At 47.4% G+C, this 27626-nt stretch overlaps 2 protein-coding genes across 6 annotated transcripts in view; both read right to left on the bottom strand.

The window, feature by feature from the left end:
* The window catches only part of cep89 (centrosomal protein 89), a 43295-nt gene extending 33197 nt beyond the window's left edge, over positions 1 to 10098 (bottom strand). For 2 of the 3 annotated variants that reach the window (XR_015110804.1, XM_086190728.1), the window contains exons 1-8: positions 9829 to 10098; positions 9244 to 9350; positions 8757 to 8903; positions 7260 to 7443; positions 5077 to 5128; positions 3315 to 3422; positions 2517 to 2756; positions 549 to 691 (exon numbers count right to left, since the gene is read on the bottom strand). Coding sequence is in view for 2 of the 3 variants with exons in the window: in XM_086190728.1 (XP_086046854.1) it covers positions 549 to 691; positions 2517 to 2756; positions 3315 to 3422; positions 5077 to 5128; positions 7260 to 7443; positions 8757 to 8903; positions 9244 to 9350; positions 9829 to 9870 (1023 nt within the window). In the remaining variant the exon portion in view is untranslated. The remainder of the gene's footprint in view (positions 1 to 548; positions 692 to 2516; positions 2757 to 3314; positions 3423 to 5076; positions 5129 to 7259; positions 7444 to 8756; positions 8904 to 9243; positions 9351 to 9828) is intronic. The other variant, XM_086190741.1, reaches the window with a different exon arrangement.
* A 2079-nt stretch (positions 10099 to 12177) lies between these two features.
* rhpn2 (rhophilin, Rho GTPase binding protein 2) overlaps positions 12178 to 27626 on the bottom strand; it is a 37030-nt gene continuing 21581 nt past the window's right edge. For 2 of the 3 annotated variants that reach the window (XM_086190686.1, XM_086190681.1), the window contains exons 4-15: positions 25787 to 25862; positions 24560 to 24637; positions 23823 to 23947; positions 23228 to 23394; positions 21149 to 21336; positions 20826 to 20982; positions 18836 to 18955; positions 18553 to 18747; positions 17831 to 17907; positions 15829 to 15975; positions 14123 to 14278; positions 12178 to 13303 (exon numbers count right to left, since the gene is read on the bottom strand). In XM_086190686.1, coding sequence (XP_086046812.1) covers positions 13040 to 13303; positions 14123 to 14278; positions 15829 to 15975; positions 17831 to 17907; positions 18553 to 18747; positions 18836 to 18955; positions 20826 to 20982; positions 21149 to 21336; positions 23228 to 23394; positions 23823 to 23947; positions 24560 to 24637; positions 25787 to 25862 — 1750 coding nt within the window. In that variant the 3' untranslated portion in view covers positions 12178 to 13039. The remainder of the gene's footprint in view (positions 13304 to 14122; positions 14279 to 15828; positions 15976 to 17830; positions 17908 to 18552; positions 18748 to 18835; positions 18956 to 20825; positions 20983 to 21148; positions 21337 to 23227; positions 23395 to 23822; positions 23948 to 24559; positions 24638 to 25786; positions 25863 to 27626) is intronic. The other variant, XM_086190683.1, reaches the window with a different exon arrangement.

The raw sequence follows: 27626 nt of genomic DNA, 5'->3' as shown, positions 1-27626 counted from the left end.
ACAGTGGAACCACTGGAGTTCAAACTTGTATGTAAAAGCTTCAGCACTGTGGGAGGAGACTACTTTTTATGAGTATGGTACAGTTTTTGGAGCAGATTGTGTGTAGATTGACTCTGTCACCATTTTGTCTGCTTGTCTTGGACTTGTGTGTGTGTGCGTCAGTGCTCAAGAGGCTCTAAGCTCAAACTGCACTTTTTTAGACATTGTTTTCATTTCAGTTGTAATCTTTTTTTAATACTAACACTACAGTGCAATATGCATAATTCCTGTTTTATTAGGGGTGCTTCTGCTTCAGCTAAAGCTAAGCTACTGTGATGGATCGATGGTTATTTGACTTGCCGTACATCAATAATCATAGAATCGCTGTACAGTGACACTTTGGTGATTTCTACCCCTAATAATACATTTGACAAAAACGTTGAATCATTCATGCTCCCACATGAAGATGTCCTTAATACTCTGCAGGACAACGGTCAACATAAAAAAATATAGACAGTGACAACACTTAAAACTACTCTCCAGTAAAAGGACGATCCTGGATGCTTTACCTCCTGCTTGGACAGCTGTCGGAAGCGGGTTTGGTAGCAGCTCAGCTCCACATTCAGACGATGAACTGTCAGTTTAAGGGCGTCGTTTTCATCCACCAGCTCCTGAGCTTGTTGCCGCAAATTCTGCAGCTCTGCTTGACTGCCTGCAAGTGTAACACATCAAATGAAGACAAGTGAACGATAGGAGAAGCTTTTCTCTTTCCTTTAAATTGATACAAGACAGGCCAACAGGGTGATGTTCTTTCAGTCACACTCATGCAGTGTGTGTGTGTGTGTGTCTGTGTCTGTGTGTGTGTGAGAGAAGAGCTGAAACAGTCTTACTGAGCAGAGCCAAATGAACCAGATCGCTCAAAAGGGATGAGATTCCTAAAACCCTTTACACCACTGCACTGACGCTCCACTCCTCCTTGAGCTGCCACCTTATGGTGCTGTGGGAGTTTGTGTGTTCCAGTGGTCCTTGGAGTGAAGTTGTCAGGGGGCTTTTATGCCCCTGGTAGGATCACCCAAGACAAACAGGTCCTAGGGAAGGGACCAGACAAAGAGTAGCTCAAAAGAACCCCAAAGAAGACGAACAACTTTGGACCGAATTTTCCCTCGCCTGGACCCAGGTAACCGGGGCCTCCCCCTGGAGCCAGGCCTGGGGGCGAGCGTCTGGTGGGTGGGTGGAGATAAGCTGGGGACAGGAAATCTTAATAGCTGGGTTGTGAGGCCCAGTGGGTGCAGACCACAGCCTTAAGAGAAAACATGGGTCCCCATTCCAATGGGCTCACCGCCAATGGGGGGGGGGGGGGGGGGCTGCTGGTATCTCCCTCAGAGACAGGGTGACGCCATTCTGGAGGAGCTTGGAGTAGAACCGCTGCTCCTCCACATCGAGAGGAGTCAGATGATGTGGCTTGGTCATCTGGTCAGGACGCCTCCCTGGGAGGTGTTCAGGTCCAAGCGGGAGGAGGCCTCAGGGAAGACCCGGGACACGTAGGAGAGACCATGTCTCTCAGCTGGCCTGGGGACACCTCAAGATCCCCCGTGAGGACAAAGTAGCTGAGGAGGGGGAAGCCTGGGTCTCTGCTTAGGCTGCTGCCCCCGCAACCCGACCCGGATAAGTAGAAGAAGATGGATGGATGGACGGATGGATGATGGATGGACGGATGATGGATGGATGGCACTGGCATTTCAGCACAAGATCCTGAGGACGTGGTGAAGGCTTGACTGGAGGCCAAGTGAGAAGATTCCTCAACATGAGTTTGAGGCTCCATGTGGTCCGCAAGCTTTACTCAAATCCAAGGAAGAAAATGCACTTTCATCCTTCGGGTATAACAAGAAATACAAACTTCATTAGCACTGACTGACAGTCCTACTTCAGTAGTTTCCATGCAGCTTCCCTCCAGGAGGTCGAACTCTGTAACTACCAAACCATCCCATTACTCATTTAGACTGCCAATTATTGCTTTGTTATTTTTCTTCTTTCTCTTTCATGTTCCTGTCCAGCGCCCCCTCTTCTTTTCATCAGGGAGAAGTATCTTCGCCTCATCTTATCATACATCACATTTATATGCTTTACTTGGTATGAAAAGACGCTTTACATAATAATTGAAGAGCAAAACAAATTAAACTTTATTACAGCAAGGAAGGAGAATCAAAAATAAATAATTAAATAATACAAAAATATGTGAGAGCAACATAAGTGAAGGGGTGGGTGGAGATTAGCTGGGGACAGGAAATCCTAATAGCTGGGTTGTGAGGTTTTTAGAAGGGGGACGGTTCCACCGGGAGGGGGTGGAAACTGAGGGCCCTAAAACCCCAGTCTGGCGCTTGGTCCTGGGGATTTGCAGTTGGTTAGCATCAAGGGACCAGAGGGATAAGGGGGGCGTGGTGGGCGGGTTTGGTGATTCAGGGCCTTGTGGGTGGTGAGTCCGAGTTCAAGTGTAGTCTGTGTTTGACCGCTCTATGTACATCAGCTCCCTCCCTTACCTGCTGAAGACCTCATGTTGGAGGAGGCTTGGCTCCGCCTGAGTTCTTGTTCCAGGCGTTGCACCCTCTCCCTCAGTCGTCTATGAACTTCCTCTGTTCCAGTGTTCCTCTGCTTCAGGGCCTGAACCACATCCCTCTGAGCCCCACTGTCAGCTGTGCTGGGCTCTGGAGAAGGCTGCTCTGGGTCTGCGGCATGGCTGCATGAGTCGGGGGGGTTGGTGGTAGGGTTGGGTATTTTAGCTGAAATGAAAAGCGTAAATTATTTAATTGCAGTAAATGTTCTAATACAATAAAATACTGAAAAAGTATCCCTTGAATCACATTGTATTTTAAACACAAATACCGAGGAACTTACCGAGTACATAAGAGAACGTGACCTCACATAGCGGTCATATCCTCCAACTAGTTTGGAGGTGTTCTGTGTGGGATTGTTTTGCCGAATGAACTCTGAAACCACTTGACTTGTAAGGTTTAAACGCAGGTCTTGTCATTTACGAGTCGTTCATCTGTGGTAGTAAAACAAGTTGGGAATGGGTTTGGTTTATTTCACTGCGTGATGTAAAAATCAATATAACTTGTTGTTGCTTTTCCAGTGGCGTTTGAAAGATGTGCTTGCAGTGTTTTTCATTCAAGCAGCATTTTGCATTTCTCCATGAATGGAGTGTGGACTTCTAAGTGGGTGGATTGGTTCTTCTAAACAGAGGGAGGAGAAATGCAAATCTTAACAGGAATTCAGCAAAAGAAGAAGAAAAATCAGAGGAGCAACCAGACAGCAGATTTCATGAGATCACCACCTACATGGCACATCTTCTTTTTGACCTCCAGAGCTTTTCCTGACGGAGGCTTTCTTCAAAGAGGACACTCGGCTGACCAGCGGGGACTCTGCGCCATTTTCCACAGTCAAATCTAGGGGATGGAAAACATGCCATCTTAACATAGTAGCTGGAGACCTGGTGGACCTCCACCGAGGCCTGTACTCTTCAAATCCAAAACTGACACTCCAATGTCTCAAGTATGATCTTAAAAAATGTGCTTGATTTTTTCAAAAAGTTTCCTTGGTTGTTCTTCGATGGCCCAACCTCAGAATGTGGCTCATTGAAAAGTTCTGGGTCCTGGTGGCTTCATCTATTTACTCTATTTGACCAGAAGCTGCATTTTGTTATGACAATTTATTTTCCCCTCAAAGCTTTTCAGTTATTTTACAGCTCAGCCGACCAGCCTGTGTGGCATGTACACTTTTTCAGGGTTTCATTTTAATTTAGCACAGCTAAAAGCCTGAGGCCAACTCAGGTAATAACAGCTGTAATGAGGCTATCCATTTAGCCTCATGATGTTGGGCGACATGATGGCGGTTATGAAACTAAAAATTGGAGGAATAGGACTCACGAGGCTCCAGACAAAGGAATCCTAAACTTTTAGCTGAGCCTCTTTGCATACTTTTACTTTTCTACGTTCCCAGCATAATTCTATACTTCATTTGCTTTTTCCCTTCAGATAATGTTCCCTCCACATAGTTTATAATTCCCATCATATTTATCATCCTATTGTTCATGTGTGCTCCCTCAGTGACTGTTTATTGTTCCAGTCGTATCACATTATGTAGCATGAACCAGTGGGGGCCAACAGAAGTTGTTGATCAATTTATCCAAGCGTGACACAACTGCTGTTGACATTAAGATAATTCTAATAATAATAATAATAAGAATTCTCTTCTGTCCTTTTTGCTGCATAAGGAGCTGAGACTCATCCCCACTAGCCACTACGCTAGGAAGCTAAATGCAAAGAGCGGTGGTGAATGAGCTCTGTAATGTAGTTCTATCAAACGTCTTCAAGTTCTCTTCTCTCTAAAACAGCGCTGACCTGCAGCAACGGGACGGGAGTTGCACTTAAAATGCTTTTACTGAATTGAGAGTTGTTTCAGTTCCATCAGAATCGGACCCATGACAAATATCAACTTAGACAAAACAGGAAGCTGCGCCCTCTACTGGCAACAGGTGTGATGTGGTGAAAATGAAGCAGTTGATTTCCAGCATTAGTCAGCTGAAGCAAGCGCGTCAGCAGTCGAGCAATATTTTACATGGGAGAATCCCACCAGCTATCACTTTGAACAACACCACAGGAGTGTTGCCTCATCTGTTTTGTAAAAAATGATTATTTTGAGGACTCCACTCCTTAAATGTTTGTTTTTGTTTATTTATGCTAGTTTAAGCTTGCATGTTTGAGTCAAATATTTCAAGGTTACCAATAATTTGTGCGTTTGCATCTTTTTTCAAGCAAGTCGACTCATAATCAGACAATAATTGCAATATAACTTGTTTATAAAATTATACAGAACTCGATTTGACTGTCTTGCTGGTGAGGACGACAGGCAGCTACACGACCTTCTCTACAAACAGAAACTCAGAGACTGAGCAGAACATTCATCCCTGAGTTTCAAAGGTCAACTATTCTTCTAAAAGCCCAGGATTTGTGCCCCAAGTACACTGGGACTAAACTGGTATATCAGAAATTCAATGTGTATTACCACACTCTCGTAAACTAGCGGGTGCCAAATCTCTACCTGGAGAAGGAACTCTTCTGCCAGACGTCACGGCAGGCTCGGGTGCACTCATCTGGCAGACAGGCAGACAGAACAAAAAGTCAGACTGATGATGAGTACGTCTTTTCAAACAGATTTTTAGAGCTCATTTGCCCAGAAGCCTTCTATGCAATGCTATTTCAGAGACCATTGTGTTTATGGCTATTGTCACAATGTGGACAATGAGACCTTGTCAGAGTCTGGATTGTTGAGAAGCTTCAGAGACACATTAAGGCAAATGGACTGAGTCACACTGCTGAATGGTGCAGGGGAGAACAAGAAATCAAATACACGAATGATGGAGACTGAAGACTGTCACGTGTTTGTTAATTATACAACATAAATATAAATGCAATGGCCAGCAGCGCTGCTACCACGTGACCAGAGGAGACACCGAGTGCACGCACACACAGATAAAGGACGCAGCAGATAAACGTGAGAGGCCGTTCACACTCCTGCAGACTCTTGAGGGAGTCGCTCAGTGTTCAGGGCGGTGCCTGTTTCTTTTCTAGCAGGACATCGTGCCTTGAACTGCTCCTATGGACAAGTGCATCAAACATCACACCACTGCAAAAACCACGGTTTTTCCAAGTCTGGTCCAGTGGTTCTCAACCTGAGGATCAGGACACCCACGAGGGTGTGAGTATAATCTAAAGCTCAAGTACTGTGTAAGGATCTGAACAGGTACTTGGCTTGTGGACGGGTGTGGATGGTACTGAGGACACTTTGCACACGCGCATGATTTTTTTCTGTTGGTTCCTTTGCGTATGTCTGTCTTGTTGGATTTGGCACTAAACAATACCTTAACTGCTGACCGTGTGACTCCCCCCTCATGGGTCAATTCTAGCGCCCACCAACACTAACATCTTGAGAAAACTCTAAAGCTGGGAAAGTCTCAAAGGACCCATATTTAGCTTCTTCTTCCCAGTACTGTTGTGCCCCCTAGTGGATTATATTGGTACCACAATATCCAAACTTAATACATCAGGAGCCCAGTATATTTTAGTGAACACAGTGATTAATTTGTTCATGCTTAACAAAGACTCATTTCATTAATTATTCCAGCGAGCCACATCTGTGGTTATGGCTCATCTAAATGGAATGCAGCCATCGTTGATAATTTTACCCTATGATTTACATTTTCGCAGCCCGGTGGAGCAGTGGTCCTCACTGTGGCCCCCCAGCAAGAGGGTTGTGGGTGGAGCCCAGCTCTGACCTTCAGCTGAACCAGACCATCTGGTTCGCCTCAAGGTTTTGACACCAGTCATTCACAAAAAATGTTTCTCATCTTCTTCCAAAGGAAAATCCATCCATCCATTCTTTTTCTATCCTGCTTATCCTGTTAAGGGTTGTGGGGGTGGAGCCTATCCCAGCAAACATTGGGTGAGAGGCGGGGTTCACCCTTGACGGGTCACCAGTCCATCGCAGGGCCATCAGGAGTTATTGGGGTTCAGTATCTAGTTCAAGGATACTTGGACAGAAAGGCGTAGGGATGGAACCAGCAACCCTTGGGTTGCTAGACGGCCACTCTACCTCAGAGCCATGCCACACCCTCAAATGGAAAATATTTTATTGAATTATTTCAGAACTGGCAATCCCTCAACTGTGCATGCAACCATTTCCTCCCACCTGACATCTCGCGTCTTACGTCAGGTGGAGTTCCTCTGTAAACACGCGCCTCAGGTGATGGAGAAGAATCCTCACGGTTCTCACTCTGTTCCATCATTCAGAAACACCACCTGCTCACCCCGGACAGACTTCAACCGCATCCTGATTTAAGCCTTATTTTTAAGATCCTTCATAGTCTTGTTCCTCCACCAATCAGCCAGTTCGTGTTAAGACAGGTCAATCACAGACCCCTCAAGCCCACTTCCAGGAGGGACAGTGTTGTTCCAGAGGGTTCCAACTGCAGAACACTCAGCTTTTGGTGCTGTAACAGATCCGTGTCACAGAGGCATCGAGCCACGATGCCGTCTTCCTGCTTCTTTCATGGGTTTGATTTATTGTTGATCTGCCCAAGGCTACGCATGAAAATTAGCCTACTGGCTAAATCTGAATATGTCAACTCCTGCTGATTTACTGCGCATGTACCACGTCGATGATGACTAAACAGATGAGGCTAGAAATGTGAGGAAATAAAACCAGGTGTTTGTGTAGCAGCTCACCTTTGAGTTTAGTGGCAGTGCATAGAGAGCTGGAGAACGGTTCTCCTGCCTGTCCAGAGTCTGGTAGACGTGCTCCTCTCGGTCCTCTTCGTTCTCCTCCTCTTCCTCATCTTCCAGCTCCTCCTCGGAGTTTTCAGGGGAAGGCAGACGAGGCCGGAGAGCAAAATCTTCAGACCATCTGTCTCTTAAGAACATAAAAAATGTAACATAAAACACTGCTCAAAATGAGAGGTGAAAGTGATGGAGGCTAGATTCTAAGCAGTAGGGACCCTCACGTGGAACAGTAATGAGCTTCAAGGGTCACTGTGAGACGGGGGGGGGGGGGGGTACAGTCTGTGGTTCCACTGCCACACTTGCATTTAACCTTCTACAACAGGTAAATCCAGAAGTAAACAAAGCCTCATCAAACTGGTTCTGCTTAGAGAATTAAATCCAGATGTCATCAAGTGAAAAAAAATTGACTTTTTTTTAACAAAACATTGAAAGGACTTCGTTCTGATCAAAATAAGACGATGTGAGAAACTCCAATACACAAACAGCTTTTCTCATTTGTGTATAATAAAACGCACTTGAAGAAACCTAAAAAATATGTGATTTTACCAAATGACAAATGTCTCAAAATGCAAGAGGCCTGGTTTTCTGAATGCTTGCGATCAACATGAGGGTCCAGCTGATTAGGAACAAGCCTGAGCTTCAGTCTTTCAGTCCGCAGGTCCTGGACTTTTCTGCTCAACAGCAAAAACAAAGCGTCAAATCCTAAACAGAGACCTAAACAGCATTTTTATTTTTTCACTTTATTTCAAGTTCATATCCCACATCTTATCAACCATTCTTCAAGTGATCGCTTTACCCATAAAATATATATTTGCCTCTCAAGTACTCACTCACAGGAGTCTTGAGCTCACGCAGGTATTTTTCCCATCCTGCATTGTGACTCCAGAATGCAGAAAGAGTCAGCTACATATTTAGCTTGACGCTATCAAACATGGCCAGCTGGCTTATTCAACTGAACACGCAGGCTCTTGCTCACGGTAACAACAGTTTGTGGAGAACTGAGAACAGAAGCGTGATAAAGAAGTCGTGGGTCACACCTGAGCATGACCTTGAGAGCTTGGACAGATCATTTTTGACAGCTTTGTTATTGTTAGTCTCCATTAGCTTCAAGCTAAAGACACATGGCTGGCTCTTTCTGCATTCTAGAGTCACAAAGAAATAATGAAGGAGGAAAAAAGAGGAACTGCTTGGCATTATCCACTTCTGGTGTAAGTTCCAGATCGTCCTAGAATTGTTACTTAAATACCTCTACTGGTCGTCAAGGACGGACCAGCTGTGCAGTAAGAACTGGGTCATTATGATACACCCCTTGGGACCATTGGAACCACCTATTCTTCTCTGGCAAGCTTGGTTGATACAAGACCCAAAGCATCTCAACATCATCAGTTCTGGTCCCCCGTCTTAAATGTTGTGATCTCAGACTGGAGTCAAGAGGTTGTTTACCGTCTGTAAAGCGCTGTGCTGAAGTTCGGTTCAGATATGAAGGACTCCGATCGATCCGTTTCGGAGAAAGACCTGGGTCGGGCAGGAGGGATGGCCCATGTTTGTCCAGTGAGTGAAGAAGACAAGATGGCAGCAGCTAAAGCTGATCTGTGGATGGAAAAGAGCAATTTGTAAGAAAGAAAGCCCGCAGTTGCTGCAGCATTTTTAACAAACTACGTGTTGATGTGTATCACTTCATAATTTCAGATCACAGCTTCTTTTTTCTGTCCACATCAACAGTATGGATTCACCAGGAGCCGCTGGGGTCAATGACTGGCTCCCACACAGCAGCAGACTTGCCCTTAAGTTTACTCCTCAAAACACCACAGTTCAGGGGCAACGGGAAAAGAATGAGTACTAAACATGATAAGCAATTAACCAAATGGGATTTCATTTAAAGTTAAAAGTGTGGCATCAAACTTCACATAAACTCTAAGATGCTGGGTACCTGGGTCTCTCAGGTGAGGGGTTTGGGCTGCGTGGGGGTGGGGTACGAGGCACAGCAGCTTTGGGAGCAATGGAGGCAGCAGGGATCAAACCAGGAGCTATGTGCTTCTACACACACACATACACACACACACACACACACACACACACAGTAATTACACTGAGTAATGTGGTGGTGGTCAAGTTCGTGCTGGCAGGAACGAAGGCTAAACGGGTGGGAGGAGTCAGTCAGGACGTCACAACACACATCGACATTTGCTTCTGCAGGGTAGAAGCGCGACTTCCTACCCAAACTCGCTGACGGCTTCAGCGGTAGCTTGACTGACTTTTCCTCCAGCAAGTTGGAGGTGAAGAAATCCCTCGGTTTATTTTTTTATGTCAGAAACTCTGGGATGAGTATACCACAATGCGAGTGCCGCAGTAACAGTAGGACTAATATTGCTGAGTATTAATGAAAATATGAATCTTGGCTCGTAAGCTAACTTCTACCGCGTGCACCGGACTAGCCTTTGACTCCCAACAGCTAGCAATAGCAACGAAACGCGTTTAGCTGGATATTAAAAGGGAAAATGAGTGTGAAACTTACAAATTCGATGTCTTTCTCCCTCCTGAAGCTGAATTTTAGCATGTTGGAAAGTAAGTTTTGACTCGACTAGTTTGTCACAAGGCAAACTCGACTCGTTTCCGGTTCATTCCACCGGCGACGTCCGAAAACTTCGCGTTTCCTACGAAATAATGTCAGGATTTTCTTTGTCGTTGACTCAGAGAAGACGGCGAGTGTTTCCACGGACTCCGGTATCCAGACGCTTCTGTGTCGGGTTCAACCTCACATCAACGGCCGTGGTGATTGGCTCGTCGCTTCTACTTCAGCCAATAAGAGACGAGTTTGATTTACTTAGCAACGACGTCCATGTTATTCATTGATTGGGCCGTCAGGGGGCGGTGTAGTACCGGATTTCACTGTGTGCCCCGGGCTCACCTGTGGGTGTTTTGATAGACCAAATACGTCATTGTTTACTTGGCCTTTTCATTTCATGAGTAATCAAATATAGGACAGGTTGTTATTGTTGTGGAACCATATGTTGACCTCGAATATTCTACTGAGTCCTATTTGAAACGGTTTTGCAGCTTCGGGAGGCACAGACGGGGGGGGGGGGGGGGGGGGGGCGACTATTTTTATTCAAGTACTGTGTAAGGGTATCTGTACATATGTATTTTCAAGGGGATTTTTACTTTATTGTACCTTTTCCTCCAGTACATCCAGCTGTTGGTGGCTGGTGTAGTCTACTTCTCAGTTCTTACCTGATTCTCTGGAAGTCACCACATGTCCACAGCTTCTGTCTGGGTGCTCTTCCTTGCTCTCACACACTGCACAGGTTATGTTGTCTATCATAAACAGTATGATAAAGAGCAGGAAACGGGATGGACATGCAGCTATAATGTTGACATGTTCTTGGCATGAACGGATCAGATAAACTTTTTATAATATAAGAAACAAAGTTGTGATTAACGTGTCATGACAAATGTGTTTGTTGTGCTTTGCATAATAACGCCTTTCCCTCTTTTGGCTGTAAATGTAAATTCCAGTGTTTTAGTCTGGAATATTGGGAGAAAGACACCTATAATTAGACGTCAGGGATTTAGATTCCTAAAACATCCACGTTCTTGTTCCAACACTGAGGAGAGTCTGACCTTATAGTGACATCATCAGGAACATCAACCCCAAAGATCCACCTCCTCCAGGGAGAACCGCTGGGGTCGGGCGTGTTGCCCTAAGGGTGGTGCTGAAGGCAGGGGTTCAGGGGACAGCAGCCTTGGCTGCGACAAAGGCAAAGCAGTGGGTGTCTGAGAAGTTTGCAGAAGCCCAAGAGAGGAGTTTTGGACTCAAAGTCGCTGCTCTGTGTCTGAAGAAGCCAGTTGAGGTGGTTTGGGAATCTGGTCAGGATGCCACGAGGAAGGCGATCCAGGTGGTAGGAGGCGGCCGCGGGGCAGACTGAGGACCAGGAGGAGGGACTACATTTCCACACTAGCCTGGGACTGCCACAGGATCCCCAGTCAGAGCTGTGGTTAGAGTTGTTACCCCCACCCAGTCATTCCCACCTGCTGCTGGCTCCAAACGCTAAAATAACCATAAATGCAAATATAATCATGAAAAATACAATACAGAACATTTTTGTCCCCCTTTTATTAAGATTTGAGTTAACATAAGACGACGTGCCAGAAAAGCACTCACACCACACTGACCAAGCGGCACAAATTAAGACGTAAAAGAAAGCTGAGACCTTTAGAGAACAACCGCTTCCTTCACCGGCTGCGTGTGCAGCTCATACACGTCTGGAAGAACACTTATTAACGACAGGACATTCCTGTTAGACATCAGCTGTGGCATTTCTTCCATGATTTAGCATGAATGGCACTTCATACACCGTATTTAGGTCAACAGAGACACGAAAGAGTGTAGCATCTTCTCAGTGTTACTGCTTAAGAACATTTAGAACGTCTTTACACATCGTGGCAAAATACACCAGATCACCAAAGGATTAAGCAAGGCTAGTAAAATACATTCCTTCAAGAAACCAACCGAGAAATCCAACGTGCAAAAATTCACAACTTTCACAAACTAGTTCAGACACCTATAGCTTAAAAGGTACATATATATATATATTTTTGAGTATTTTTTTTATTACATAAATAATTTGATTATCAAATGTGTACAAGAATCTACTTTGTAGATAAAGAGATGGTCCAACACTGCCAAGTGTCAGTAAAATGTGGGATGTGACAAGAACAAAGACAGGTAGAGGTGGAGAGGTGAAGCCTGGCTTTGATCAGCGCCGTCAGCCAGCACACGCTTCCCTCCGACCCTCAACCGCATCAGGATTCACATTAACAGCTCGAGTGCTCCACGCTCACAACTTCAAAGATGAGATGGTGGTGGCACATCCTGACGTACCAGGGACAGGAAGGCAGAACTGGCACCCAAGGCTGTCTCTCACAAATACAAAAATGACAATTTTTACATAAAGTATACGTGTGATTTTTTTTCTAGCAGCTTATAAAACATTGCATTCATCAATTCTCCCCAGACAAAAAAAATAACTGCAACATTAAAATATGTTTTCCCTCAATAATGCGTGGCAACATTTACATCTTCATATCTCGTTAGGAAATCTGTATGTGAAAGGCCAAAGTGACCCCGGCTGCAACAATCGCTCACATGTACAGCATGAAGCAGACTGGTGTTGAGGGCACAGAAGGACCTTCTAACTGCACAGTGCACAGCTACATCAGCACACAATGGAGCAAAACAAGGGACCACTGAAGCCACAGTCTAATTATTCCCCTCGCAGTCAAAGGGAAACCAACACTGGGTGTGTTCAACTCTGTGTTTCTAGAAAATGAACTGAGATGACAGTTCGACTTAGGAGTCTGTCTCGCTGCCGGTTTATTTATAGCCTGGAATGATAACCAGTATGTTTTCCCCACAGTGCAGTTGTACTGTGTTGTACACGTACTGGCATGATACAGCTCCCAGCGTGTTTGCTGCGCAGCTCTGTTTATTTCAGGTACTCAGCTACACTGGGAGGGTGCTCCAGTGCCAACCACAGCACCCACGTTCAGTATTTGATGAAGCGACTTTCCACAGTGGCTCTCAGAGATGGCGACACAGAAGGACTACAGCTCAGTATTCCAGTGTACCACAGCAGGTCCAGTATGGGTACAGCACAGTACTATTTACAGCCTTCGCAGGTTCAATATGTGTACTGCACGTTAGCTGACAGTGCAGCCACAGTAGCTCAGTAGAGGACGCTGTCGTTGTAGCTGCTGGAGCTGGGGAAGGTGGGGCAGGGTTTATTCCAGGGGAGGGTACCCGACTGGTCGGCTGTGGGGAGGCTGAGGGTGCTGGCGCTCTTCAGCCGGTTCTTCAGACCCCAGCTGATGAAGGAGGACTTCTTGGATACCTTGCGGGACTTGGGGTTCTTGTCATCATCGTCGTAGGCCAGACAAATCATGGAGTAGGTCTTCGGCAGGTTTCCACAGAAGGTGGCGCTCTTGGTGGGCTGTGCAGACGGAGATGGACAGTTAGTAAAGAGAGTAGAAGTTTTTGTGGTGTCAGAGTTGATCTTTGCCCAGGGAGACAAACTCTCAGTGTCAGAGAGCCGTCCAGGTCAGCGTTCAAACAAGGTCAACAACAAGCCAGGGACACAAAACCATTGAGCTTCCTTTCATTTTCAGCTGGTATGAAATAAGAGGCAGCGGGATTCAAAAATAGAAACGTTCAAAACCTGAGGAGCAGATTCACTTCATCAAGAAACGTTCCGAATTTTATGACAAACAACAAAGAAGTCTAAAACTAGACCTCAGCTGTTTGTGACAGCGGTGCATCAAAACACTCCAGGTGGTCTCAGAGGAGGACAACAATGTCGTAGCAACGATGAACACAACAACTGACTGAGTGAGACACGAAATGCTAACGATAGCATAGGATCAAAGGGTTACACTCCTGATGAGGAGCAGCCATATTGAATTACGGTCCCAGGGTTCATCTCAAAGTAGAAGTCCGACCTCGAGGGTTCCAGTCGACCTTCATAACCGGGGACTCAGAAATACTCAGTTCAGCTGGAACGCAGCACAATAACACAACTGGATATTTAAAGAGATTCCCCGGAGGCTCCTTTCACAGCCACAGAGGCCAGTGAAGCTGTTCACATGGAAAACTAGAGACCATTTTACCTCGGGAGGAAACTCCACATCAGAGGAATTTCAAAACCCTGACGATGCTGCATGATCCTGGAAGGAAAACACACTTCTGCTGTCAGGATTTGTCCCTAAAGGAGAGCAGCGGCTCTCAGCTCACGCAGGGAGAGGACCCAACGTACCATGGGAGGGTTGTTGTCCATCATGCTGACCACCTTGATATCGATCCCCTCCTCGTTCACATCCTTCAGCAGCCGCATCAGATCGCTCACGCTCATCCATTTGCAGTCAGTGTCGCCCACGGCAACAATGAAGTCGCCCTCTTTGAGCCCTTCAGCCTGCAGAAGAAGGAGGTGAAGAGGTGAGAGAAGAGCTCAGTGAGACAGGAGGCTGGTCTGAGTGGAAACCAGGTCAGAGTCCCCAGTTCAGCTCCACAGATCAAACACTTCAGTCTGGGAAATCAATTCTTCTTTACAGGCTGGCTGTGTGTGTGTGTTTGTGTGTGTGTGTGTGTTTGTGTGTGTATGTGTGTGTGTGTGTGTGTGTGTTTGTGTGTGTGTGTGTGTGTGCGTGTGCGTGTGTGTGTGTATGTGTAGCAGGATCACAACTTTTCCTCCGTGGGAAATCCGTGGGTCTTATCTACACGGCTCTTTCTGTCTGATAACTTGATCCATGCTCAACAGAGGCAGGACAACAATCGGCTGGTTCTGAATAAAAACCCAGTTCTGTGTGGTATTAAAGTTCTAAAGCGTTTGACCTGGTTGGGTTTATGTAATACTACTAATCTGTTTCACTGCGTAGCCTGCAGGCCTTAATCAGAGTCTACGCTTTGTCAGTGCCTCCTAATGAGCTGTCAGACTGAGAGGATTGTAGAGAGTAAATACACTCCGCTTCTTAATTTAATTAGTAGCCAGAGTGGCTGGGGGTGGGGTGGGGGTGGGGGGGCGAATCCCATTAAGGTTTCTTGGAATGACTGTTTAATCAAACGTTCACAAAGCAGATAAAGGATTCAAAGGTATTTGATATTCAGTATGCCTGAGTAATGCCCCCCCCCCCCCCCCCCAGGTCATATTGAGCAACTCTGCTCCTGGCTGTTGTTAACGTTTGACCAGACCTGAAATATCTCCTGTGTTCTCAATCAAATATTTAACCAAGCAGACAGGCCTCCCCTCCACCGGGGCCCTCATGCAGGACCGGCGACCTGCCTGACACACCTTCCTGCTGCCTGGCTGTACCTGATTGAGACAAAAATAAACTACATCCGTTGAAAAGTCCAAACTCCTGTCCTGGCAGGCGGCTGATGGTGTTGGCGCGGTCCTGCTCCTCCAGTCTGACACGTTGATCCTAACAGACGTGGTTATTATCTGTTCACGTGATATTTGCGTCGTGAAAAACCCATGTAAAGACGGTGAATGTTGCTCTCAGCCACAGGCGTTTATGGTGACTCTGTCCTCCGAGTACACATGAAATTCAGTCGGTCCCATAAGCTACACTCGATGGAGCGTTCAGGGGTTTGGGAAGAGATGACGATGTGTTTTTGAGGTGATTCTCTCGAACCTCTCCTGCTGCTCAGCTACCAAGACCGCCTCCCGGCGCTTCCACATGCCTTTGTTGAGACAATCTGCTCCAACTAATTAGAAAATATGACAAACCGCCTGACAAACATGGCAGCACCGTGATAATCCTCATCAACGCCCATGCTGTCAGTGCTGGGCTTCTCCTCTGCTGTCGTTGACAGGCTGGATATTCTAAGCCCCGCCCCTTCCTGGTGTCATCAGTTGCTGAGAGAGCTTGATGGTGTTCAAAACGCTGAACTAATATCAGCTGATGTCTAAAATACCCGCCGACGCGTCTGGGACGTGGAGATGAGGGGAGTGGGAGTACTCACAGCAGCTGGGCACAGGGGGTCCAACGAGACCACTTGAACTGGTGACTCTCCCTTCAGGGTGAAGCCGAGGTCTCTGTCCTCTGGACGAAGACATATTGTCCGTGGGGCTGTCCAACGCTGCTTGGCTGAGAAGACTGACAGAGGCCCCTGAGTGGAGACAGAGGATGCCGGGGTTAACATGGCTGCAAGTACCACCGCAACTACACCAAACCCACAGTTCCGTCCCGAATCCCTTCGAGTGAGACAAACAAGGCCACTAGAGGGTTTCCATCACTGAAAGAGATTCTTAGACCAGCTCAGAGCCCAGAGCCTTAGCTTGAAGCTACTGGCGCCTCATTACCTACAAACAACTGCAAAACGCTCCAGACACGAGGAGGTGCCTCATCCATAGCTGCGCCAAACTGCAGCGGCCGTCTGAGCCGGATTACTGATCGCTGGGCTGAATAAAGACGACAGGCGTGGATCATCCCGCACAATGACCCTCAGAGTGTAACCCCATGTTTTTCTGTTGTTAGCCGTCAGTCTCCATTAGCTTTTCCCACACAGTGGAAAAGAGTTGGAAGCTAATAGAAACCGACAGCCCAAGATACTTATTTTTAAGTCCTTGAAAGTCAAAATAGACTTTCTGAGGGAAGTGCGACTGTGAAGCGTGTGGTAAGAGAGACCAGCCAAAGAGGCCAAGTGACCACAGGCTTGCTTCCTATTCTGTTGATCAGATCATTTATTCATGTGAAAGAACCGACCCTACTGGCTCAGTCAACACTCCCATTTTATCAGGTGGGAAAATCTCCCCTCCGCTGAATCCTGGCTGTCCATCCTTTAGAACACACAACTGCTGACTCGGCTCCTTCAACCATCTCCACACTGGTTGTGTGGGAGACAGAGACAGAAGTCTATCACGCCTGCCGTCTGCGACCTCTGACCTTTCTCGTTAGTTTCAAGGCTGTTTGTGGAGGATTTGTCACCTGCTCTTCGCTCTGGTACCTGAGAGCAGTGACAGTTCCAGCGACCAGCCATGAGAGAGTGGTCGCTGCCGGAGGCTGGCACGTGAGGAGCCCAGTCAGCGCACAAGTGATGGGGGTTTCCTCCAACAACTGTAGGTGTCGTCACTTTGTTTCCAATATTCCATTTTTATAACTGTCCTTATTCTGAAAATGACAACATTCTGACTTGGTTGTTTACATGTTGTTTACATGGCCAAAGAAAATTACTATTCAACTCATCTTGTTTACAGCAGCTGTGAGAACTCTGACTGGCTGGAACTGAAGGCAAAGGGTGGAGTGACAGTTTGCTGGCGTGGTTTCCTTCCTGTCAGGTACAATGAGGCTTTACAACAGTCACTTCTCCTCATGGGCCTCCACGGGCGGAGAGTAAGGGATGTCAAGCGTTGTTCTACTGTTTTCTTACTTCGTTATAACAATGATTTTAATAAAACTGACAGCACTTCAGGAACTTAGACAAGTTATGAGTAGTTCACTTGTTAGCAGTTTAGCCGGTAGCTTTGTGCTAGCACGTGCGGCCGTAAACAGTCCAGAGGACGTGAGCTGTACCCGAATAAAATCCCAAGATCCCACATGATCCTCATCCAAGCTGGAATGTGGTTGTTTCTGGAATAATGGTGGAATACTAGTGTGAATGTAAATGGATCTGCTGTTCCTGCTTGTGTGTGAAACCCAGAATAAGCAGAGTTGTTTGGAGCCAGCAGCTCAGCAGCTCAGCCCCTCCGCGGTTAGTGCTCAGTGTGTCACTGGGATGAACGTCCAGGAGGTTTTAGAAATGAGAGAAGATTTGGATGAGCGGGCGGTCGGGTGTGCCAAAACCTCCTGGAGACTCTCCTCTGGTCGGGCCAAGTTAGAAATAATACAAATAAACTCTGTGTGTTAAAAAACAAGTACGCTTCTTAAAATCCAGAGCCATTTAGTATCGATTCCTAAATCAACCAGCCAGCATGAATATATGAAAAACCACAGCAATGTGAGTGAAGGATTAGTAGCCCACATACCAGCCTCTGGAAAAAGTCGGTGACTTTCACCTTTGTAGCCGCAGGAACCTCCATCTCAGCTTTATTCTCAGTTTTAGCTGAAAGAATCAGGAAAATAAAGCTGTCAGCCAACATTGATGTCACATCTCTATGGTTATCCTGAGGAGGGGAGGGCGGGGCGCTGGCAGTGCTTACATGACATCATCGCTACCAGGAAATAAACGTCATTTATCACAGGTGTGGTGCACAATATATCGTTTCCTAAGAGACAAAAGCACACAAACCCACACTCCCCACCACGTGTGTGTGTTTGTTGTGGTGACACTGAGAGCACGGGTCAGTTTCTATGTCAACCGAAGAAGAGAAGCCGTCGCCCTGGTCGGCCGCTCAGAGTCTAAACCTCGCAGTCCTGCTCAGACACTCGTGAGTCCTCTGCAGTTTCACAGCAAACACAAAATTAGCATATTTGTTTCGTTCTTGACCCGAAAGAAATCAAACTGTCAATACGAGACTGATCCCATCAACTTAGCTCGTTCATTCAAAAAAGGTGTTTTTTTTAATGATCTCCATCACTCTGAAAAACGGGGAATTTTATTTTTCCAGGTGAAAGCAGTTCTCTTCTGTAAATGTTCCTTTGGCAAATATTTTCAAGGCAGACAGACAGACAGACAGACAGATAGGACAGACGTGGTGTGAGTCTGTGCAGCCTGTCTCCCATCACTCAGGTTCTGTTAAACACTCACAGATGATGTCTGGAGCCTCCATGTAGTCGCAGAACTCTTCCTCACTTTCATGGTCGGTGTACTTGTTGAGCGAGCGCTGGTGACTGGCCTTTAAAATGTCCTGCAGGATCTCCAGTTTGTTCAAGTGGTAGCACAACCCGTAGATTCTCAGAGCCTCCTCGTGGCCCCGGATGGCCCGGCGGATATGGGCTTTACCTGGGAAGAGGAAGGAGACGTTACAGTGAAGGTTCGTCAGAAGAAGGTGGAGGTTCCTCAGTCTGCTCTGCTGTGTGATCGCTCCTACCGATGCGCTCACGTTCCTCTTTCTTCTTCAGGATGTCCAGAGGAGAGCGTCCCTCAGGAAGACGATCGTAGACCTGGGACAAGGTCTTCTCCTGCTGGTCCTCATCATCGCTGGGACCCACTGGACACACAAACAATACAAAATCACGACCATGAACAGATGTTTAAACATTTCATAAATATTAAAAAAGCATCAAATCTGAAACAAATGGCTCCAGTTACATTCATGGGCCTTGACTACAAACATTTTCACCATCTGAAAGTCTACATTTTGGACACACAGCAAATATCTGCTCAGTAAAAATGACAAAACCCGGTCCACTAATTTCAGCGGCTATGTGGAAGAACGTCAGGCAGCGTCGCTCACAGAGGAACGGATTTGTTTGTGGTTCAAGTGTTTACTGCAGCAGGCTTCTGTTGGCCCTTCACGTGGGCCCGGTCCACTCCACCGTCCTGTGGTTAATTGCTCTGTTGTCCTCATTCACACAGGAATCCGTTAATGAGCTGCCAAACACAGAGTTGCTTCGCTCTTGTGCCTCCTTTCAGTTCCGTCCCACTCGGACAGCCCCGAGCGTCCTCAGTGTCTCATTGAACTTCCAGCGTGGCAGCAACTTGAAATTTATGATTGTAAATGTGTAGCCACAAATGAGACGAGCTGGAGCCCCAGCACCAGAACCATGCAAAAAGAAGTGGAACCACAGTGGAATGGTAGAACCGGTAAAAGACTGGAGGCCCCTTTCATTCTAACTAGGTGGTAGAGCAAGGGACCAACGCAAGGACACAACCGAGGAACTCAGCATGTGAAAAGCACTTCCTCCATTCAAGCTACAAAGATGCTCCTGTGACTCTGAAGTGTCTCATCTTCACTTCCTAAACACACACAGCGCCTGCAGGGGTGCGTTTGATTCACTTTTCACAACCACATCACAAAATCTATTTTATTTGCACCGGGCAAAGATGAGCGATAAATGAATCCACCGAAACGTCTGTGGTCAGCTGAGGCATCGCCGGCAGGTTTGGGGATACAAATAAAAACGGGGTGTGTCAAAGTCAGGAGTTGTTACTGCCAAAGTAATCTAGCGTGACGGTTATTTCACCTGCCCCCTGGTAACCCCTCCAACTGTCGATGACCTTTAGCTGAGTTTCTTCAAACTTTAAACATTCATACATTCTTCCCCGTACACGCGTGTGTGGAGGGATGCAGGGTTGCGAGCTCAGACTTCCATAAACCAGAATGTGCTGCAGTCAGGAAACCGGAAAAGTACAAAGACTTCATGAAAAAGTTTAAAATATGAACTCTTTCTCCTCCAGAGGCTGAACAACGCAATTCACCATAAACTGATGGAACTGAAGTACTCCAGAAGTACACCGAAGGACGATTTGCAACCATAAAAACATCCTTCTCTCCCTCCCTGTATCCTCCCTCCCACCACCACTCAATAATGTCGACAGCTACACGTAATCACCCCCGCCAACCGTCCAAGGTCCTTCCACTCAGTCTCTCTCCCTCCAACTATCTTTTTCCTCTTGAACTCTCAGCAGTCTTCCTCACTCTGTCCAGCCCACCGCTGACCAGAGTTCCCAGAAACCAGACCTCTCCTGACCACAGCCAATGTGTTTGAGCGGCTCTAAATAGCTGTTATGTAACCGTGTGGAGGCCAGCAGCGGTTCAGTCGAACCATCTGCCATCACCAACCCAGCGGCCCATGCAGCACTTTAAGAGAGGGATCAGGTTTTCCAGGGTGTTCGGAAAAACAGTTTTACAACTCAACAGTCAGGAAACTGCACTAAAACAAGTACATTAAAACATGTGTCTTCACTTCACAGTGAGTTGCAGGAATAAAACTCGCTGACAAGGACACACTTGTCCCCTCAGCGACTGCAGGATGCCGGTCGTGCATTTCTGTCACCAAGTTATTTGAACTATTAAATTCCCGTCAGTCCCTCTGACATCGAGGCCGTACAGAAGCTTCAGTGTACAGTTTCCTTACGCTGGTGGTCCAGCAGCGCCGACGCTACGAAGTAGTGGGCCATGGAGCGGTAATGATTGGTTTTGACCTGAGACATGGTGGACCAGAACAACGGGACGTTGTCTTTGACTGGTGTCTGGATCATGGACTGATGGACATGGTCGTAGATTTCCGAGACCTGGAAAGAAAAAGAAGACGGACCGTCAGAGAGGACATAAAGGCAGTGCCTCTGAACTGTGGGGTGACATCATTGCTTTACCGTCACTTGTGCAACATGAGCACAGCTGAGGAAAGAATGCTGCGACTACTGGAGCTAACTAGCGGGAGCTTTAGCTGCTACGCACCTTCGCAGCCTCCTGGGCCATTTTGAGCAGAGACAGGAACTGGTTTGGGATCCCAGGCAGGGCCATCTTCTCAAAGAGACACTCCTGAGCCTGAGCCAGCATCATGCGAATCAACATGCTGAGCATAGCTGGACTCATGTCGTAGCTGGGGGTGTGAGTGAAGGTCTCCTTCAGCTGGTTCAGGATACCTGGGGGGGGCAGAGTACCGTGGCAATGAGACCTGACGTCCTAAGGTAAGTTGCGTTGTTCAAGCTCCGGTTCCCTCGTCTCCAGTTCAATGGGTTTCAGTTAAATTCCTGACACAGTCTGTGGTTCACACTGGATTGAGATGTTGAGATGTTTCTTCCTTCATAAAGTACATCACTAAATGCCACAGTCGTGAATTCTGAAGCCGTTACGAGTCTTAAGATTGAAGTCGCGTCTGCAGCGTAGCGCGAGCATCGGCTCACGTTTGCATTGATGCCTCAAGAGTCACCAAAGAGGTTTTCACCTTCAAAGTCTCAAATCTTGATCACCACGGGGTTCATTTTTCTGCAGTGATTGAAAATCCACCTTAAAATCCCATTAACCTTCTGTTGAGGGCAGCGGTGGTGACGCCAACTTCCAGGAGGTCCTGTCAGAATCTGCCACCCCTGCAGTGCTCTGACACGGCAGGTTAAACGTGGAGACGCTGAGCTCTGGGGTGTGGAGACCTTTGGATCAGTAAAATAAAAATGTTGCAAGCAGCGAACCCTGCGTGCCTGCTTCCTGTTTAGCTCCGTGAGCACAGACCTCACGTGGTTTCCACCCAGGAGATCCTCTCCTCATCAGCTCATTTGTTTCTGTCTCATAGCGAGATTATGGAGAAACCCTCGAGGCTGAGAGTGGAGAGGAATTACCAAAAGTGAAGCAGATCCATGTGACAAAACAAAAACCAGTATCTTTTTTCATTTACATCATTCAGCGTGTCGGCACCTGGAGGGCAGGAGGCAGCCGCTTACAGGTTCACCTTTTCAGTCACACACCGCACAGGTTAACCAGCAGCAAGTGGTGCCCATCGGCACTGCTTGATAGGGACTTCAACCATTTGTTTTCCACGTGGTTTTGCTTGTGATGATGACCCCCCATGCCTGAGTGATGCCTGGCGCCAGTAGAAAACTCTTTGAATCATGCAACTCCGCTAAAGTCCAAAAATAAAGATGTTAAGCTTTATTAAATTAAGCTAACAGGCCATTAGCTTAACAGGTCCTCTATATTAGTCAAGCGACTCGACCAGTGGTGGAGATGGGGGAAGTCATTTCTCCTGCTTCATTCTCAGTTGTGTTGGATAAACCAGCCTGCTGGAGCGGCGGCCCTCACTGCTGAACACACAGATGCTTTCAAAGGTTCCACTTTGCCTGCTGCTCGCATGAGATCAACGTCACTGCGCTTCTTTCACATTCAGCCAAGACACAAACCTCCTTAAATGAGGTTTTCATGTTTGATGGGAGCAGAAGGATCATCTGCATTCCAACTGGGAATGTCTCCTTCTTATTTTACAGATTAAAAAAGTGGCAGAAGGAAACTTGTAGACAGCTTAATAACAGAGCACCGACTGGCTAGTCTTCATCTGAGGTTCCGCCGTAGCTGCGTGGCTCCTCCCACGCCGTAAACCTCTCTGGCTAAAGGGAACTACAGCAGAAGTCTGACGAGCCGAGGGAGCTGGAACTCATCGACACGCATCAGCTCTAAGTTCAGTTTATTAATGGCTCTTTATAATGACGTTCCTCATTTAAGTATAATTGTTTTACTTTACTAAATTATAGCCATCAAAGCAACTAAACCAAAACTCTGGCTTGGTCAGAGCTGTAATTATACTTGAGTATCGCTCGCACTGCCAAGTCATAATTCGAACAAGACTTATCTGAGCTTCCAAAACATCTTTGGGGAGGGGAAACAGTTCATAAACTCTGAACATGACAAGAGAGGCAGGAGAAGCCTCTGCAGCATCGAGGAGGAGGAGACGGAGGTGGAGCCAAGCACAGAGGACCGTGTCACTCCGTTCTTTACAACAACAGTCAGTGCGATCAGGTTTGATCACTTCCATCCCTCTCTTCATACCTGCTGCCTTCTGGAAGGAGGAGATGGCCTCCTTCAGGCCGACGATGGTCTGCCGGTTGCTGCGGGTGGCGATCTGTGTGTAGAGGGCGGCCATGTTGAAGAGGTTGCTGGCCTTCTCCAGTGACAGGTTCTGTTGGCACACCGGCACTCCGGTGAAGGAGTCGTACCTGAAGGAGCAGGAGCTGCGGTCACTGTCTGTTCATCAGGAAGGCTCAAAACCACAAAATCACTGATAGAATCTGTTCTGCTGATTTGAGCTAGAACACACGGGGCTAGAACACACGGGGCTAGAACACACGGGGCTAGAACACATGGGGCTAGAACAAACGGGGCTAGAACACATGGGGCTAGAACACATGGGGCTAGAACACACGGGGCTAGAACACACGGGGCTAGAACACACGGGGCTAGAACAAACAGGGCTAGAACACATGGGGCTAGAACACACGGGGCTAGAACACACGGGGCTAGAACACACGGGGCTAGAACACATGGGGCTAGAACACACGGGGCTAGGACATATGGGTAAGAGTTCTGCGATAGCTTTGCTTGAATGTGGCTCATCATTCATGTTCTGGCCTGGGTTCTTGTGTACCATGTGAAGAAGATGCCTGTCATGCGAGTTGGCGAGAAGAAACGGCTCTCCATCAAAGGAAGATGGCTGAAGTATTTGGCCAACAGCTCCACCCCCGCTTCATTTCGACTTGGCGTTCTACAAGCCTGTGACACGAGAGGAAATAGTTCTGGTGATACCGGTGAGCTTCTGGTGGTCACCCAGAGTGAAGGTTCAAGCTCACACAAACCTGTCAGTCACACACAAATGTCACAAAATCTGCACTGGAAAACGAGAGCTAAATAAACATTCACACACACCAGAACCAGTTTTCAAGTGCAAAGCAAATCTGTTGATGTTGAGGTTTGTGGATTATCACGAGAATCTGGGGCAAAGATTCGTGGGCGTCTTTCTGAAATCGTCTCCTCTGATTTGAGAGACTCCTACTGGTAAAACATTCCACCCAGCAGCATCGTGCGTGGGTGGAGGCCCTGATCCCAGACACCGATACCTCCCAACCTCAGCGAACAACGCTATCTGCTTGGCTACAGATAATGCTGCGTGTGCATGAGAAAGTATGCTCCTGGGTGTTTACACTTGCAGCACTGTGGCGAAAACAGAAACCCAAACACGTGAGCTAACGGGGGCCATTTAGTTCAGATCTGCAGGAATTTGTGAACCACCAAAATCTCAGTCATGAATGTGACTGGCTTGGGGGAGGCGATGTTCCCGGGACTCGATGTCGTGTTCCGCTCTCTAGCAGACAGAGTGCCTCCTACCTGTCGCAGGTCCATCAGGTCAGCGATCTCCTCATCAAAACAGTTCCCGTCCTCACTGTAGTGTTCCAAGATGAAATCCTGTGACAAAAATAACAAACATGAAACACAGGTTTCCTGCTACTCCTGTGACCTTTCTGTTACCAGGCGGCTTTTCTGACGACCAACCCACCGGGTGACATCACTCCCGAAGCGGCACACAGAGGCCAAGTCAGGCCGAGGCGTGACTGCAATTATTCACTGAGTTGGCTTCAACACGTCCATGACGCCTGTCATCAAGCCAGAAGAAGCGGCCAAACACCGGAAACGTGGACTTTTACAAGGCTGGCTGCTACAAGACAACACGCCCTCAACACCTACTGACCCACTTTAGATAAAACAATAGTTTTATCGTCAGATGAGGCATTGTTCCTGCGTGAACTGATGGTTAACATCATGGCGGCTGCATGGGTGTGGTGACCCAAATTAGTAAAGAATGGACTCGTTAATGTTCAAATCGTTAATGAGCCTGAAGCGGGTCAACGTGTGAGCTGTTGGGTTCAGATCCGCTGTGTCCCAGCGGCGGAGTCCTGTCCTTGATCGAAGGTAGCAGGACGTCAGCCGTGACAACAACCAGAGGTTTGACCTCGTCAGTGAGATCTCGTCCATGGCTTTGCAGTTTCGTGTCACTGATGATTGACGTAACTCATTTTCAGCTAATTTGCATCAGTAATGAAGGGTAAGCAGGTCAAAGCTTCCTCTTCCACTGGCCTCTGAGCTCGCGGTCCGATCAGCAGCATTGTCACTTTCTAATGAAGCGCCTCCCTGTGTCTTTCATGATTTATGTAGAGCACGTGTTTATCTGACCACGGTGAGGTTCTTCTTCTAGAAAATTGATTTGTCAGTAGGCGGAGCTTTAATTTGTCAAACGGGAGGCAACTCAAACGACCACTACACTACCCTGACGCCACGTTGAGACTTCTTATCGCACGCTTCGCCCACCCCAGGTCATGTTAGGTGTAGTTATCATGGACGGCGACACAAGAAAAATCTCAGGTTCAACCAGACGTTTCATGCTCTCCTAACCCACAAACCCCTCTGGGTGATGGAAACCCCTGATGTTCACAGGCCTGGCGATACGTTTAACCTCAAGCGCTCTGATATCATCAACATCTGAAACGCCCGTTTAAGAGTTTATCTTTAACATTTACAGCAGTCAGCAGGAGGGAATGTTGGTTCTTCCTCCCGTACCTTGAATGGACTCGAGAAGTCAACTTCTTTTGTCTCCTTCAAGCCCAAAGCGATGAGCGGGATGTTGGCTGTTTCCCTGCACGCAACACAAAAAGACACAAACAGAGACAACAATCAACAGAATTATACTTACATATCGGCTGTATAATAGTTACTGCACAGACACAAAGGATATTGCAAAGATGATCAATCATCAATACGGAGCTAGAAAAATCAATAACACCTTCATCGGTTGAGAAAGTTTGGTTTCGAGCCGCTACATGGAGGGGAAGTCTGGATTAGACATCTGGTGCTGCTAGTAAACCCAGCAGGAGTCAGGATTTAGAGGTAAACGAGGCCCGGAGGCTCTGCCAGCGTGGACCATGAAGCTCGGTTAATTAATCGTTGGGCAGTGCTTTTTTCCACTTTACAGGAAACACGCTGCCCATAAACAGCAGGTAAACCTCTGGTTCAGGATCAGTTTGAAGCTGGAAATGCCTGCTACTGACGGAGAGCAGGTTCAGTTTGTTATCAGCGCAGAGGAAGTAGAACCTGCTGCTGTTAAAACACAACCCCCCAACAGATGGGGCAGAAGTAGGGGTTACTGAGAGAAAACTAGCTGGTGTTGCTAGCATGCTCAACACTGCTGGAGACCGGCGACGCTCAGTGACGGGGCTGTTCAAGCTGGCGCTACCAACAGTCACGACGCTCTTATCTCTTTCAGTCTCGACTGTTTGCATCTGAGGGATGAGAGACGATGTTCGGCCGCAGCCGCACACACAAAGACGACGGCTGAAATTCATTCATTCATCACTTGCTGATAAGGCAGCATTCCTCAGGGAGGCTGGCCCGGTGAATCACACGCAACCTCATTCATCAGAAACACAAATGACAGAGTGAGACAGAGTGTAATCCTTCCAGGAGACCGCTCTGCTGCAGGCGGGGGGGGGGGGGGGTCTCTAGCCAGGCATCTGAAATGTTAAAAGCCTCCCACAGCTCCTGCCCCCCCCCCCCACACACACACACACACAAATCTCCCAACCCCTCACTGAAGTGCCAGTGTTGAAGACATGAAACAGATGAGCTCTGGTTTACACCACATTTATGTTGCATCAAAACCGTGTGGGGTCACGCTATTGTTTTGTTTAGCAGCATGTGTTTCTGCTCCCTCCAGATAACACAGGTGAATTATGGGAGCCTCATGGCTCAGGAGCCCCAGTGACCACAGACTGAGCCTCCTCTGCCTACCAGCACCACGACATCAACCTGTTATCTGTCTTCTTTAAAGGAACATGTTACTGTCTCACCAGGGATTTCCTGTGGCTGCAGTCAGGCTGGACTTTGTGTTTCCCCTGCGTAGCCTTAGTGCTAGGCTAAGCTGACTGGACCCTGGCAGCAAGGCTCTTGACATTTTGGTGCCTGCCCGGGACGTCCCGCTATGAGTTTAGCGCCTCATTTCCACACCCAGATGTCTGGTGTCTGTTATTTTTTTTATGTACTAGTAGTAAGACCCCAGAAGGCAACAGAAACTAACTGTTTTTGAGTCCTCGACATGAGGAACATCCTCCTGCACCAGAGAGACAGAAGAAAACGCAAAAGCCTGTTATGTAGCTCACTTGTAGCCTGTTAGCTTGTTTTCGCTAGCACACGGTCTGTGCCAACTCTGGGGCTAAAGCCCTTGATTTGTGTCGTCGGTCACAGAACGCCCTTCCCTGGCACTGGAAGCTCATCCACACAGACGCCGCCGCGCAAAACCCGCTCGTCGGGAGCAGTTAGAGATTCAGAATCTAGCTGGAGGACCCTTGGACGCCGTCTCTGGAGGAGCCGGGGATCGAATCAGCAACCCTTCAATTACTAGACA

This window comes from Aulostomus chinensis, chromosome 2 (genome assembly GCF_037954235.1).
Source record: "Aulostomus chinensis isolate RoL2024-O1b breed Wild chromosome 2, RoL_Achi_v1.0, whole genome shotgun sequence".
Taxonomy (NCBI): Eukaryota; Metazoa; Chordata; class Actinopteri; order Syngnathiformes; family Aulostomidae; genus Aulostomus; species Aulostomus chinensis.
The sequence above is the reverse complement of the archived record's forward strand: the minus strand, read 5'-3'. Positions and strand labels throughout refer to the sequence as shown.